Source organism: Drosophila novamexicana, unplaced genomic scaffold (assembly GCF_003285875.2).
Source record: "Drosophila novamexicana strain 15010-1031.04,08,12 unplaced genomic scaffold, DnovRS2.1 tig00000817-arrow-arrow-pilon, whole genome shotgun sequence".
Taxonomy (NCBI): Eukaryota; Metazoa; Arthropoda; class Insecta; order Diptera; family Drosophilidae; genus Drosophila; species Drosophila novamexicana.
Genome location: NW_020824827.1, coordinates 2612780 through 2625611, shown reverse-complemented (window position 1 = coordinate 2625611; position 12832 = coordinate 2612780). Strand labels below are relative to the sequence as shown.

The window sequence follows — 12832 nt, the reverse complement described above, 5'->3', positions numbered from 1 at the left end:
CAGAATGAGCATCGGCAACGGAAGCCATTGAATGCCACATGCCAGTCAAGAACAGTTCCAGCGACCATCCAATGTCCAAAATTGTTGTCGTCGTCGTCGTCGTTTTTGTTGTTGTTGTGTTTATGTATTTTTATGGGGTAGTCACAGACGCAGTAGTTGATAACAGGGCATTGAAGTTGACGTTGACATGAAGATGGCGTACCATAAAATCGTAAAAGAAAAAGAAACAGAAATATATAAAAATGTTGAAAGTATGAACATGGATTGCTTAACCCATTAACGAACGCATATAGATAATGATGCTGTAAAGCATATTGGCGTTTCCTTAAAGGTAAGCAGAAAAATCAAGCATACGCGCTCTAGTCGGAATTGCCCGACTAGCGTATACTCTGTACAGACACGCACACAAGCATATACATATGTATATATAGCTGGACTTATATATATATATATATATACATATACATATATGATATGTTATTTAAGCTTGACTAAGATGAGAACTATTGCACATAGGTGTGTGTAGTATGATATCATATATCATGTTATAGAATCTGACAATATATGTATGTATATGCCACCCAAGAGGGCCTACCTGCTTCCACTCTGCCAAGTTAAGAGTGAAATGATCTGGCAGCGAGCCAAACGTGTCCGGAAAATCAAAGGCTAATTTGAGGACATCCTCCCAGCTCTTTTCAGGCAGCCATTTTGTGGGATTACTGCGCTCGCTCTTTGTCAATGCGATGCTGCCCTTGATGAAGAAATCAATTTCCGCCTGCGACAGGACTCCATCACGCTGCGCCAGTTTTGTGGCGATCTGGAAGGAGAAGAGCAGCTTGTGTCGCTCAAAAATGCCCGTGCAGCCATAGCAATAGACATTCTCGGTCAGTGTCTTGATTATGTTGTTCAGACGCTTGGCCAGCACCGTGTCCGGCACAGCTTTGCGCAGCGAGTAAACGAAAACATCAAGATAGGCGGCGAGCGCATACTGATACATGCTGTTCACCGTGGCCATGTCGGCAAGGGCAAAGAAGAGGACTGCGCCGCGCTTGGCAGCCGCCCGATAGCCGTTGCGAAGGATTTCAATGTCAGCGGCAGTGTCGCTAGCCAGTTTGAGCTGCTCCATGACAAGGCCGGCCTTGGATTTCGTGTTCTCCAGAGTCTCGACCAGCTCGACGTTGTCCAGCATGTTGCCCGTTGAAGTGGCCAGCTCGCGCAGGAGTGAATCTTCGAGCTGCTGCAGCAGCTGTTTATTCTCGCTGGTTTGGGCTATAAGATCCGAGCGCTGCTGCTCGAGATCAGGACGTTCGGTGCCAACCACAACGCTAAGCAGCTGATCTTCCAGACCAGTCTGGGTGACTGTATAGTTGATGACCAAGGCCTTGGCGTAAACAGCGGGATCGAATTTGGGATTGGAAAACTTGGTGGTCAAATAGAGTCGGAATCTGTGATCCCAGTCGACTTCCTTATCGCCCAACATGGTAAACTTGCGGCCTCCCTGAACACGAATGTTCTTTTGCAGAACGTCATCAATGACAGGATCGATGTAGTCGTCCACATCCTCGAATAGTACAGGCAAGCCATACATTATGGCCATTTCCAGCTGCTTTAGGAAGTCCGAATCGCTAAAGGACAGCACCTTGAGATTATTACGATGTTCCCTTTTGCGAATCCACTGCAGCGCCTGCAGTTGAGGATCTATGCAGAGTGGAAAACGCGAGGCGCGCATCGTAAGAATGCCGTTCTGAATGGAGAGCTCATCGGGCGGCAGGCCCTCGTTGGACCACTGTGAGATCTCAACATCGGTGGTTAGATAACTATCAATTTTTAAGGGCAATTTCGCAGGTATGCCCAGCGCAACGATATCCTCCAGCCAGTCGTCAAACACCATAGCCTTCCGGAACTCCCATGTAAAGGCACCTGTATAAGCCAAGAACGAGGCACTGATGAGGCAAACGCCAACGCTGTCGATCAGCTGTTGGCCCAGGCTGGCCATTTCAGCGCTCCAACGTATTAACTCAGAAGAAAGACCACTGATCAACTTATCGGATGCGATCAAGCGGCGTTCGGCCTGCTGCATCATCTCGGTCAAGGCCCGCATTTGCTTCATGGAGGTGGCATAGTGCTGGTTTAGCTCATCTAGTTTCTCCTCCAGCTTTTGAATCTCAGAGTTCAAATGATTAAGCAGCTTTATTTGCACGTCCTGCTCCTCAACCAGAAAGTCGACGCGCTCTTTCTTTGGCTTGACCTCGCGGTAGACATCAAAGAAGCCCAGCACCGCCTTCACGAACTTTAACAAGCCCGCTCCGGCTACGGAAATTTTCCCCATATCATCGAGATTTTGTGTTTTCATATGGGTGCGACAGGAGGTGATTTGCTTCTGAGTTAAGGCCTCGCAATCCATTTCCATTAAGCTCTTAAGGAAGTTCACATCACTCATCATTCCCTTGGCACTCTTCCAGCTGATCTCCTTGATGCCCTTCAATATGGCAACGCACTCGCATACAACCTGCACGGCTGCCGGGGGCGTGGCAAAGGAACGAATCTCAGTGATCTGGGCTTTTTCTAGTTCGGAAAGCGCACGACGCGCTTCCTCTAACGCTGGCATTGCATCAGCCAATATCTCCTCAGCCTCTTCCTTTTCAACGGCAATTTGCTTGCCTTTAATTTCCACCTCGACGGACTTTTCAGACGCTTCGGCTTTTTTGGTGTTTGCCTTTAGCGTGGAAGACTCTATGGTAACCAACATGGCCTCGCACTCCTCTGCTGCAATGGCAACATTTTTCTTCTGCTCTGTCACTATAATGCGCAGCTCGTCGATCTGCACAGAAGCCTCTTCAATTTTCTTAATACCCTCCCCAAGCCGTTCGCGCTGCTGCATGATGTGCTTATGCTTCTCCTCTGGGTAAGGTAAAGGTAATAATAAATGTAAATCAATCTTAAACTTGGCATCGTCAATCTTACCCAGTAATCCCAGATAGGTGTTGATGTAGTCCAAGTAGTGCTTGGGCGTTACAAAATTACTGCGCCTCAGCTTCGTTTGATAGTCCTTGGAATAGTCCTGAATGGTCATATGAACATGGACCACATGCTCGATGATCGCCTCGCGATGCAGCGGGGGTATCATGGGGTGCTCGGTGAGGAACAGCTTTGCCACCGCATAGAGCGCTTGCTTGGGCCAGGGGAATACCCAATCTATGTACGTGCTGCCAATGAGACCGGGGAAACTACGGCAACGATTGCGGAGGGCATCGCCAGCTGGAGACATGCAGAGTACCACGTGTAAGTTCTCGGCGCAGGTGCGCAGGAAATACGCCCAAACAGAGTCTCTGTAATAGGAAGAAGAAGTATTAGCTGGGGTTTGGATAAATCTTTCAGGTTCTCACTTGGATGCAGAAAGACCCTCCTCTTCGGCATACTTTCGCACATGATTGACAATACCGTCTTTATCTTCATCTGCAAATAATGCAGGCACTTGGCCCACCGTTAGAATGTTGTTGATCAACTCCAAGAAGCCCTCCTCGGCTATCTGCAAGTCAGGAGAGCTGTAAGTCATATCAATTATAATTTGAACTCATTTAATACACACCTGTGCGCCTGTAAACAAGAACACGACCTTCTTGCGCTTAACTCCCGCGATGTTGTACAATACTTTAAGGTCCTCGCGGAACGAGGTTTCGTTGTAGCCACGGGAAATTGTGATTTCAAATACCTCGCACTCGGCCGCAAAGGCCGAAAGGCGAGTGACACACTTCTTGCCGCAGCCCCCGACGCCAATGAGCAGCACATGACCGCGATTCATGCGCAGTGTGCGATGCACCCGAGTCAGATGCTCTAAACAATCTTCGAACAAGACTAGCGTCATTTTTTGTCTACGTTCGCAGTACTCGCCCAAGATCTCGGTGAACAATGTGTAGACCGCTTTGTAATCTATGAGATCTTCGTAGAGGCGCGGCTCAGATTCGTTGGTGAAATTGCGAAAATCGCCGAAAACCAATGGATCACGTAGCACAAAGTCCTTGAGCGATAGAATCACCTCCGGGCCCTCATCACCCTCCTCATTCTCCTCTTCGTCCTCTTCCTCCTCACGGGCTGCGGCAGCATCTTCGGCAAGCGCATCGTATAGCAGTCGAGCCTGTGCTTCTGCTGCTGCGGCTTCCAAGTCAATGAAACCATGTTCTTCCTCAAACTCGGGGGGAAAACGTTCCTCCACCTCGGCGGCCAAGTTGCGACGAACATTGGCTATGTCCTGCGTGTTGAGGTTAAACAAATGTAATCGACTTTACAGGAAAGCTTTCGGAAAAACTTACCGTTTGCGAAATAAGACGATCGCATATTATTCTGGTGAACTCATTACGCCAGACACGTAAGAACTCTCGAAGGCCCTTGAAATTCTCGGGATGAATCAAAAGCATGCCGGCAAAGATGCGCGACAGATCCTTCAGATTGAAAATGTAATGGAACTTCGATGGCGTTGGCGGCAGATCTACAATGACCATCTGACGGGCCCGAAGGACAACAGCAGTAATTAGAACAGGCACTTGCAAGTGGCAAGTGGCAAGTGGCAAGGGGCACGCCCTACAAATCAATTTTATCTCTTCTGCTAGCAATATGCATTCAAATACTGAGCATCCTTTGCGGGAGGTGGAAAGGGGTCCAGGGGACCTGGACAACTTGCATTCACCTAAATTTACAGCCATTATCGAGCTGCAGTTGCCGCACCTCTCCAGTGCTGGCAATTCAATTCAAATAATTCATTTTATTCCATTTCGTGGGACATTAATATCTTTTGGACTGGCGCGTCGAGTGTGTAAAGAAGACATACGAACTAGACAGGCCTGGGTAGGTACTACTCTACTTCTGAAACCGGAATCTGCAGGTGTGAGTAAATCATATTCCATTTTTTTGGTTTTTTTTTTTGGCAGTCACTGTTGGAGCTGGTGCTCCCTCTGCGTATGCTGCTTGTGGCAATTGTGGCGACAAATGCATTTTTATCTGCACGCAATGAAATGCGATAATATTTTAGTGTCAACAATTGTTAAAAGCACCATAAACTAATGCTCCTGCCTTCGGAGGGGGGGATGGGGGAGCGTGCTGCGAAAAGAGCCTTCTACAGTTCAATACTTGAACATAATCAAATTTCGCTCCAGCCAAGATGTGCTGGCAAAGATAGGCGGAGTACCGAGACAGACCTAGACACAGTCAACTAGGCAGCAGTCGAGGCGGGTGACCATTGTGTAAAAGGCCAAACAGCAAATGGCAATGCTACCAGCCCCAGCCACAGCCCCATCCCCAGCGCCAAGCTTGGCCCTCACTGGAACGGCACTGGCATCAACTGCCACCAGCACTGAGCTGTACTCGAAAAACCAATGGAGCAGCCATGGAGAACGACGCTCCTCTTGGTGCATTACAGACCATTGAATAATTTCCATTGTATGGCAGCGAGGCAGCAAAGCAGATTATGAAAAATTGCCTTTATTTGCATATGTAAATCGAATTTCATAAAATTTGTGAGAGATTTTAAAGCGCTCTTCAGAATGCGATAGCTTTTTGTTCGCCCCGCACAAGAATTCATACAAATTTCCTACAACAAAAAAATATACAAAAATATTTAAACTGTTTTTAACAGTTTCTTAGAATAAAATTGGAGCGTATCGTTGGGGGGTATATCGAATATGTTTCGTCTAACTACCTTGAAAATGTTAGTTCTTATAATAATAAAAATGGTTGAAGCGAGGGGAGGGAGGTTTCGACCTGGGCTATGGTATAGAAGATTAGGGTAATGCTTCACCAATATTAGTGAAGAGAAAAATTAGATTAAATCAAAACAATAAATATCAAACCTTGAATAACTTGAGGGTCATCACTACAATCATGTCAGCAACCATCATAAAGCGCTGCTGGAACTTGGAATATATTAAATGGCCTTTAAAGATGGACGAGTAGATTTGGATGAGCGACTCATCGTTGGGGAATACGATGTTGTATGTGGAGAACATGCTGATGAAGCGCGGATCCACTTCGTTGCGGCCGCCGCCAGCGGTACCCATGGCGGCATAGAACGTCATATCCTTAAACTTCTTCCAGTTGAGATCCTTGTCTCGGTCGTACATGCCACCCCGCTCAAAGAACAACTTTAACAACGCAATGGGCTGCTGCGTGCCATAACTGTGGGGAAGAGTCGAGTGAAGTGCTTTGCAGTAGGGGAGCGGTTGGGGAGTCTATCAGCTGTCGCTGGCAGTCGCCTATTTGGCTTATACTCACTCATCCACCTGCGGCATGTTCATGTCATCAATAAAGCAGGCAATTTTCTTGCCCATCGGTGGGCCATACGTATCCTTGGTGCGCTTCTCGACGGCCGCCTCTAACGTGCGCTGCACATCCAGCGACGAGGTTCTCGATGAAAAATTAATATTGAGTATGACCTGAAAAAGTGGGAAAGGTTTGAGAGAAAGCTATATTGCGTGCAGCTCTTCGCTTGTGCGAGACATTTTTCAATTACATTGACAGACGGATTGAGATTGCGCAAATATTGCATGATAGTAGCCGTCTTTGATGTGCCAGCCTCGCCCACCAGCAGAACGGGTCGTTTGATCTGTGAATCCAATCGAAATTAATATTATCGTTGAAGAGACAGGTAAATAGCTCTAGGCTACTTACATCGCTCATGAGGCCAAGCAGCCGATTGGTGCGCGTATTGTCCACGGTGGGTACGAGAATTTCACTAAACTTGACGGCTGGATCGTGCTCGTATGTCTTCACGACCCACTCCCAGGCCTTCCAGCAATTATCCTTCACATCCCAGAAGTAATCATACAACGTGGGCTTGCTCTGGGGAATCTGTCCGCCTTCGGCGGGCGACTTCTGCGTGTCTTCGACCAGTGGGAATCCGGCAATGCGTTTCATGAACTCATCGAAAATGATCTGATGCCTCTCAAGCAGACAGGCGCCGAGTGAGCCATAGACAGCCTGCAAGAAGCAGCACTCCAAGCTGTCCATATTGTAGACTTTGAGCACAGGCTCATCCGAATTCTTGTTCTCGGGCGGTCCATATGTGGGCAGCAGTGCGTCATACAAGTTGCAGAACTGTGTGACCATATTGAGATCCGTTTGCATAATAACCATCTTGAGGGGATTGCCTTGCGTGGTGCCGTCCAAACCTTCCAATATGAACGCTATGGCATTCACAATAATCTTCTCGAAAAAATTGTTAAGCATCTCTCGCTGAGGCTCCGGCCGGGTCAGTACCCAACGCTGCCAGTACGGACTGTAGCGCAGATTCTTAGGATCCACATAGACCATGCCGGCACGCGAGACGGTGGCTGGGGAGGCATAAAACAAATTGCCCACCTCAAAGAGTAGCGCACAATAGTTCTCCAGGCGTATGCGCTCCCCGTTCGCCAATGTTAACAGCTTGTTATCATCCATAACAGAGTTCATGTTCTCAATCCAAAGTGCATCCACGTCGCCATCAAAGCAGGCATAGCGGCGCTCCTGTTTGTGTTGAGCGGTGTTGAATTGCATTAGCCTGAGTGTGTTATTCAATGCCAGCAGATTCTGACTGGCGCTGGCAAAAGCTATGGCTATCACATATACACCGTCACTGGCGTAGTGGGCAAAGCTAGTGCAAGAGATTACCTCGGCGGGCCAAATGCCCGAGTAAGCAAAAGAGTTGCCAGGAGACTGAGTATGTTCAGTTATTGCCGATAGGCAATGCCTCGGCCGCAGGTTGTGCAATGGGATGTATTAGCGAATGGCATGATTTCCGCATGAATGATACACATGGAACGCCAAACCAACACACACCATGCCACCTCCCATTCACAGCCACATCCTAGAAACTCGCGTCTGTTATATTCAGCTAGCGTCTGAATTGACACTGAACGTTGTTGTGTGTGTGTGCGTGTGTAGGTGAGCCTGTGCGTGTGCGAGGATTAGCTGCTGTTGCACTTCAATTCAAATGGGATTACTATGGCGGCCGCGGTGGCGTCGTTGGCGAAGGTGCAAGGTGACGCTCTGTGTGACCCACCGGTGGTTCGACAGCAGCCAGCGCAAGCCAGCGCCAGAGAATATTGGGGAGGTGTTTCGTTTCCTGTACTTACCTCACGCTCTATTGGCTTATTCATTTCACGGAATATATTTGAAAATAATCCGTCGATCCAATCTCTCGTCTCCATATCCAAATAACCATATAATTCAATTACCGAGCAAGCCTGTGAGAAAAGTTCACATTAAAGAGTTTTTCAAGAGCTATGCATGTTTTTCCTATATGTATTACACATGCAAATAGTATTTGTTGCCTAGAGTACAACATGCATTTGTTTTTAAAACTGTGTACTCTCAAAATGAGACATACATAGTTCTGGTCTAACTTGTGAAAAACCCATTTAACGTCTGCAATTTAGTCGGACTCTGTATCTCTGCTCTGTTAACAACTACTTATTGCATAAGTTTCTATTGAAACTGGACAATTTTGAGTGCACTTATATTTTCTATTGTGAAAGCAAAACAAAGAGAACTGTATTATTAAAGGGAAACAAAATCACATGAATGTCCCACTGCTAACCAGCTGGGTCATAATGGAAGAACTTGACATAAAAACTGAGGGGAAGGTCCACAATTAAGCTCAATGCAACGAAAAATGAATACTCTTTCTTTCCTTTTATTTTCCCCCAACTTTCAAAGATAATATAAACTGCATTAGTAAATACTATAATCTAATAAATTCATATACTTGTAGTTAGTGAATTTTTATGTTTTTACTATTTAAACTTTTTAAGAAAATCGTATGCTCCTAGTATTCAACTTTTGTAAACATAATGTTGTAGTTGTTATGCTTTATGTTTAGAGTATAAAAATTGTGCGAAACGTAAAACGATTTGTGTGTGTGTGTATGGAGGGAGGCAGAAGTGCCGGACCACTTACCTTAGGGTTAAGCACAATGCACTTGGTGGGCAGGCCCATGTGGCTTTGCGCTTTGACCAGGGCATTTATGACAACAGTTTTGCCGCCACCTGTTGGGCCCACAAGCATGGTCGAGTGGCGGGTCATCATGGTCTCATACATTTGCACCACTTTGTCTTCCTGCCGTCGTACAGTGTGCGAGGGCAAAAGGTAAAGGTGAAGGCGTTGCCGTTGCCGTTGCCGTTGTTGGGGTTTGTCATAAATGATGTCGCCAGCGGGCGGTCGGTCAAAGAGACGAGCGCCATGACATCAGTTGGCCAGCAGTTGACATTGTGTGTGACATTTGTGTCATTTGTGCAACGTTTTGTTTGATGAAAATGGCAAAATTGGATGGTAAAAATGGCCAGGTGGAGACGAAGGCAGAGAAAATTGTATTAGTGAAAATTGTCAGCAGAAATCAGATAGTAGATGGGACACACAGAGAACTGAGCAAAGTTAAAATTAGATGTAGGCAGCCGCACGAGGGTGGGGGCAGTTCTGTTCTGTCCTGCAAAATGCTTTGTAACATTTCCACCATTTGCGATTATGCGACAAAGCGCAATTTACAAAGTGTCAAAGTGTCAACGATGACAACAGGACTGCAGCAGGACAACTCCAGCAACTACTTCTATAGCTCTTTGGTCTGTCTGTCTGTCGGCTAGTTTTTGCTTGTCAGCCATGTCATGACTGTGCAAAACCAGCACACGCAACACAGAAAGCCATTGGCAGCGTAGAAGCACTCACCTGGTCGGGCAGTAGTATGTACCCATCGTTGACAAGGACGTGACGCGTTGCTGCATTGAAGTCTGGATAGCCTATGCGTGGGCAATCAATGCCAGGAAACAGATCCTTGATAAGGCCCAAGAACAGTGGCACATCTTCGAATATGAATTTGGGAAAATTCATGTCCCGCAGCACGCGCATCAGGACCACCGCCTCGGGCAGATCCTCCGACTGACGCTTCATGACGCCAGCCATGCGCAGCACAGAGTTGAGAGACCGCAAACCCCAATCGTAGTGGCACTGCTTGGAGAGCTGCTCCTGAGCCAGCGAATAGAGTACTGTCATCTTCTTTGCCAGCACCTTGGCCGTGAGGAAGCCGTCGGAGAACAGCGAAATCAGGCAAATCAGCTCCAGATCCGGCTTAATGCAGGTCACAGGACGGAATAGAGCTTTCACCGATTCGGGCAGCTCAGTGCGGCCCGCATAGCCTGGATTCATGGTGACAAATACGCCGCACTTGGGATCCAGACTGATCTCAACGCCTTCGAACTGTCGGGGGGAAAGTTACGAAGTGTTTAACAAGATTACAAAATGAATTTTACGCACCACAAAACGCTTGAGCTTGCGTATCAAACCGTTGCGTATGGTCTGCAGTTGTGTGGAGATCACACTGAGCACCGATATGTCGATACGATTGAACTCATCAAAACAGCCCCAGGCACCGCATTGTACCAGGCCAGACAGGATGGTGCCCACGGCCCTGTAGTCCATGCCCTCGCCACAATTTGTGACCACACAGAGCAAGCCCATCGCCTTAGCGAGATCCTTGACGGTCTCGGTTTTGCCAGTGCCGGCGGGTCCGGCCGGTGCGCCGCCTAAATTCATGAGCAGCGCCTGGGTAATGGTTAGGTAGATGCGATCCGTCAGCGGCGTAATGACCAGACGTCCATTCAGACCCATGTACTCGTAGCCGAAGTCGAAGCTACCGGAGCACTGCAGCACATGCAAGTTGTCATAGAACTTGACCCAGTAGAAACGAAGCTGACTCTCCCAGCTGAATTCGCTGGCATCCAGCACGTTATCGCGCACAAAGTTATCTATAATATCCCGGGCATGCACATCAATGGTGCAGATGGCCTTGAACTTGAGCCGATCGTTGCGTGATAGATTGGAGCGCACTTTCAGTACGAGCTCCTCAATCTGATAGTTGCTCTTCATGAGGAAATCCTTCATGGCACGCATGTTGCCATGGTTTTGGGCCTGATCGAATGCCTCCTCCACCTCGGCCGTCCACCAGACTTGGCTGGCTGCCAGGCCCACCATGCCCTGGTAGTTCATTAACCAGTCCGGTCTGTGGAAATCGAAAGTGCCCAATGACTGTCAATTTAATGCAATTGGCCATAAATATGCCGGGACGTGCGCCCCGGCCGGCTTATACAAAATAAAATAATAAATCGCGCCAAATGACAAAATTATACAGCACTGTCTCAATGTAAATCGCTGGCCATAAAAGGGGCTGGAGCCAGATGGGTGTGGCAGTCGGAAGCGGAAGCGGAGTCCGTGTCACATTTGCGACTGGCTTTAGCCATCATACATATATATATATATATATATTTTATGTTGTTCACTTACCTTGAAATGACCAGATCGGTGCCGAAGTCGTAGATGCACGTCTTGGTTATATAGCGATTCGAACGGCGCATTTCGTCCAGCACATCGTTCATCCAATGTTCCACGCGACCCTGCGCCCGGGCTGTCCAAAAACGAAAACAATAAGAACAAGGCCAATAACCACATAAATAAACCCCAGTCGCCAATATCAATAAGTGTATACAAAAACAATAAAAATCAGAGTACCCAAATTACAAAAACAACAACAATCGAATGCCCAATCATCTCCAGCAGGGGAAAATGGCAGCGCCGACTGCCTTCAAATTAATTAAAAGAAATTGGTCAGCCAGCCAGCCAGCCAGCCTGAGCAGAGAGCTGAGCCATAAAAAAGTTCAATTTTAAAATTGGCAATCAGTGCGTAGGGACTCTGTCCGCTTGCTGGCTGATTGGGAGAGGGATTGGGAGCGGTAGTGGGACTCGGGGTGTACTTACTGAAAACGCGAAACTCCATGACCTCGCCCTCGCTGGATATCATGGCGGTAACAATTGTGTGAGCGCCCTCCTTCACCAGGCGTAGCGACTTGATATTGTCGTACATCTGCGGATGCGGAATGAAAATTGTGAAATCAATGCGCAGGAATACATTTTTATTTATAAGCCAAATAAATTCATAAAAATTTACCACGGCTCTGGCCTGTGGGTTTCGACCAGTGCATGTGCTGCACAAATGGCGTAATTTCCGCCTTGGACATTGGCCAGAAAGCATAAACAGTGACATTAACTTTTATGGCAAGATTCTCTTACACTCGCACATACACACACACTCGCACACTCACGCCCAGCCATACATAAAAATAATGTTGCTGGCAGTTTAGCAAATCTGTTGTTGTCACACTCATAACCACACCCAGATTCACCCACCCATACTCACACATGGTCGAAAACTTCAACCCACCTTAATGATGTGGTTCTGCACTGCAGATGGCTCGCTGCTGCCCAAAATCGAGAGCAGCTCATCGGTGGATATGAAATAGAAGCGCGGGAAAATGCGACGCTTTGAGTCCAAATATTCGTTTAACGACTTCTGACAATTTTCCAAGCCAATTCCCAGACTTTGTATATCCAATAAACGTCCGGGCACTGCACAAAATGGCGCCACTAACGGATTTTTGGCACAATCGACCATGATCTGCAGTGGAAGAGGAAGCGGCAGTTAGAACAGTAAATTATTATGAAAAGCAATGAGCGCAACAAAAAAACAACAACAACGATAAACCATCAAGCATAACACAAAAGAAAAATATATTAACTTGTTAGTGCTTTGTTGAAATACCCTTGAAAAGGCAACTAAAGAAGAGAAATTTAACTACAATTCATGATAAAATATTATAATATTTTTAGATATTATTAGACCTAGACCATATATGTTTGCCTAATATTAAATATTTTACACGAGTTTTCACTGAAAGGGTATTTTCACTTTAAGCAAGGACGGAAATATAACTACTGTCCTTGTAAGCTGCATAAAAATATTAGAGAACACATTTGTTTGGAA

General features: G+C 46.9%; 1 protein-coding gene across 1 annotated transcript in view; it reads right to left on the bottom strand.

Moving 5' to 3' along the window:
• LOC115763977 (dynein heavy chain 10, axonemal) overlaps positions 1 to 12832 on the bottom strand; it is a 33936-nt gene that overhangs the window by 6750 nt on the left and 14354 nt on the right. Inside the window, exons 22-37 of the mRNA XM_030706782.1 lie at positions 12233 to 12466; positions 11770 to 11875; positions 11299 to 11419; positions 10273 to 11017; positions 9688 to 10215; positions 8926 to 9084; positions 8103 to 8213; positions 6661 to 7494; positions 6503 to 6595; positions 6265 to 6425; positions 5844 to 6168; positions 4311 to 4499; positions 3590 to 4249; positions 3387 to 3529; positions 2965 to 3329; positions 596 to 2901 (exon numbers count right to left, since the gene is read on the bottom strand). Coding sequence (XP_030562642.1) covers positions 596 to 2901; positions 2965 to 3329; positions 3387 to 3529; positions 3590 to 4249; positions 4311 to 4499; positions 5844 to 6168; positions 6265 to 6425; positions 6503 to 6595; positions 6661 to 7494; positions 8103 to 8213; positions 8926 to 9084; positions 9688 to 10215; positions 10273 to 11017; positions 11299 to 11419; positions 11770 to 11875; positions 12233 to 12466 — 7080 coding nt within the window. The remainder of the gene's footprint in view (positions 1 to 595; positions 2902 to 2964; positions 3330 to 3386; positions 3530 to 3589; positions 4250 to 4310; positions 4500 to 5843; positions 6169 to 6264; positions 6426 to 6502; positions 6596 to 6660; positions 7495 to 8102; positions 8214 to 8925; positions 9085 to 9687; positions 10216 to 10272; positions 11018 to 11298; positions 11420 to 11769; positions 11876 to 12232; positions 12467 to 12832) is intronic.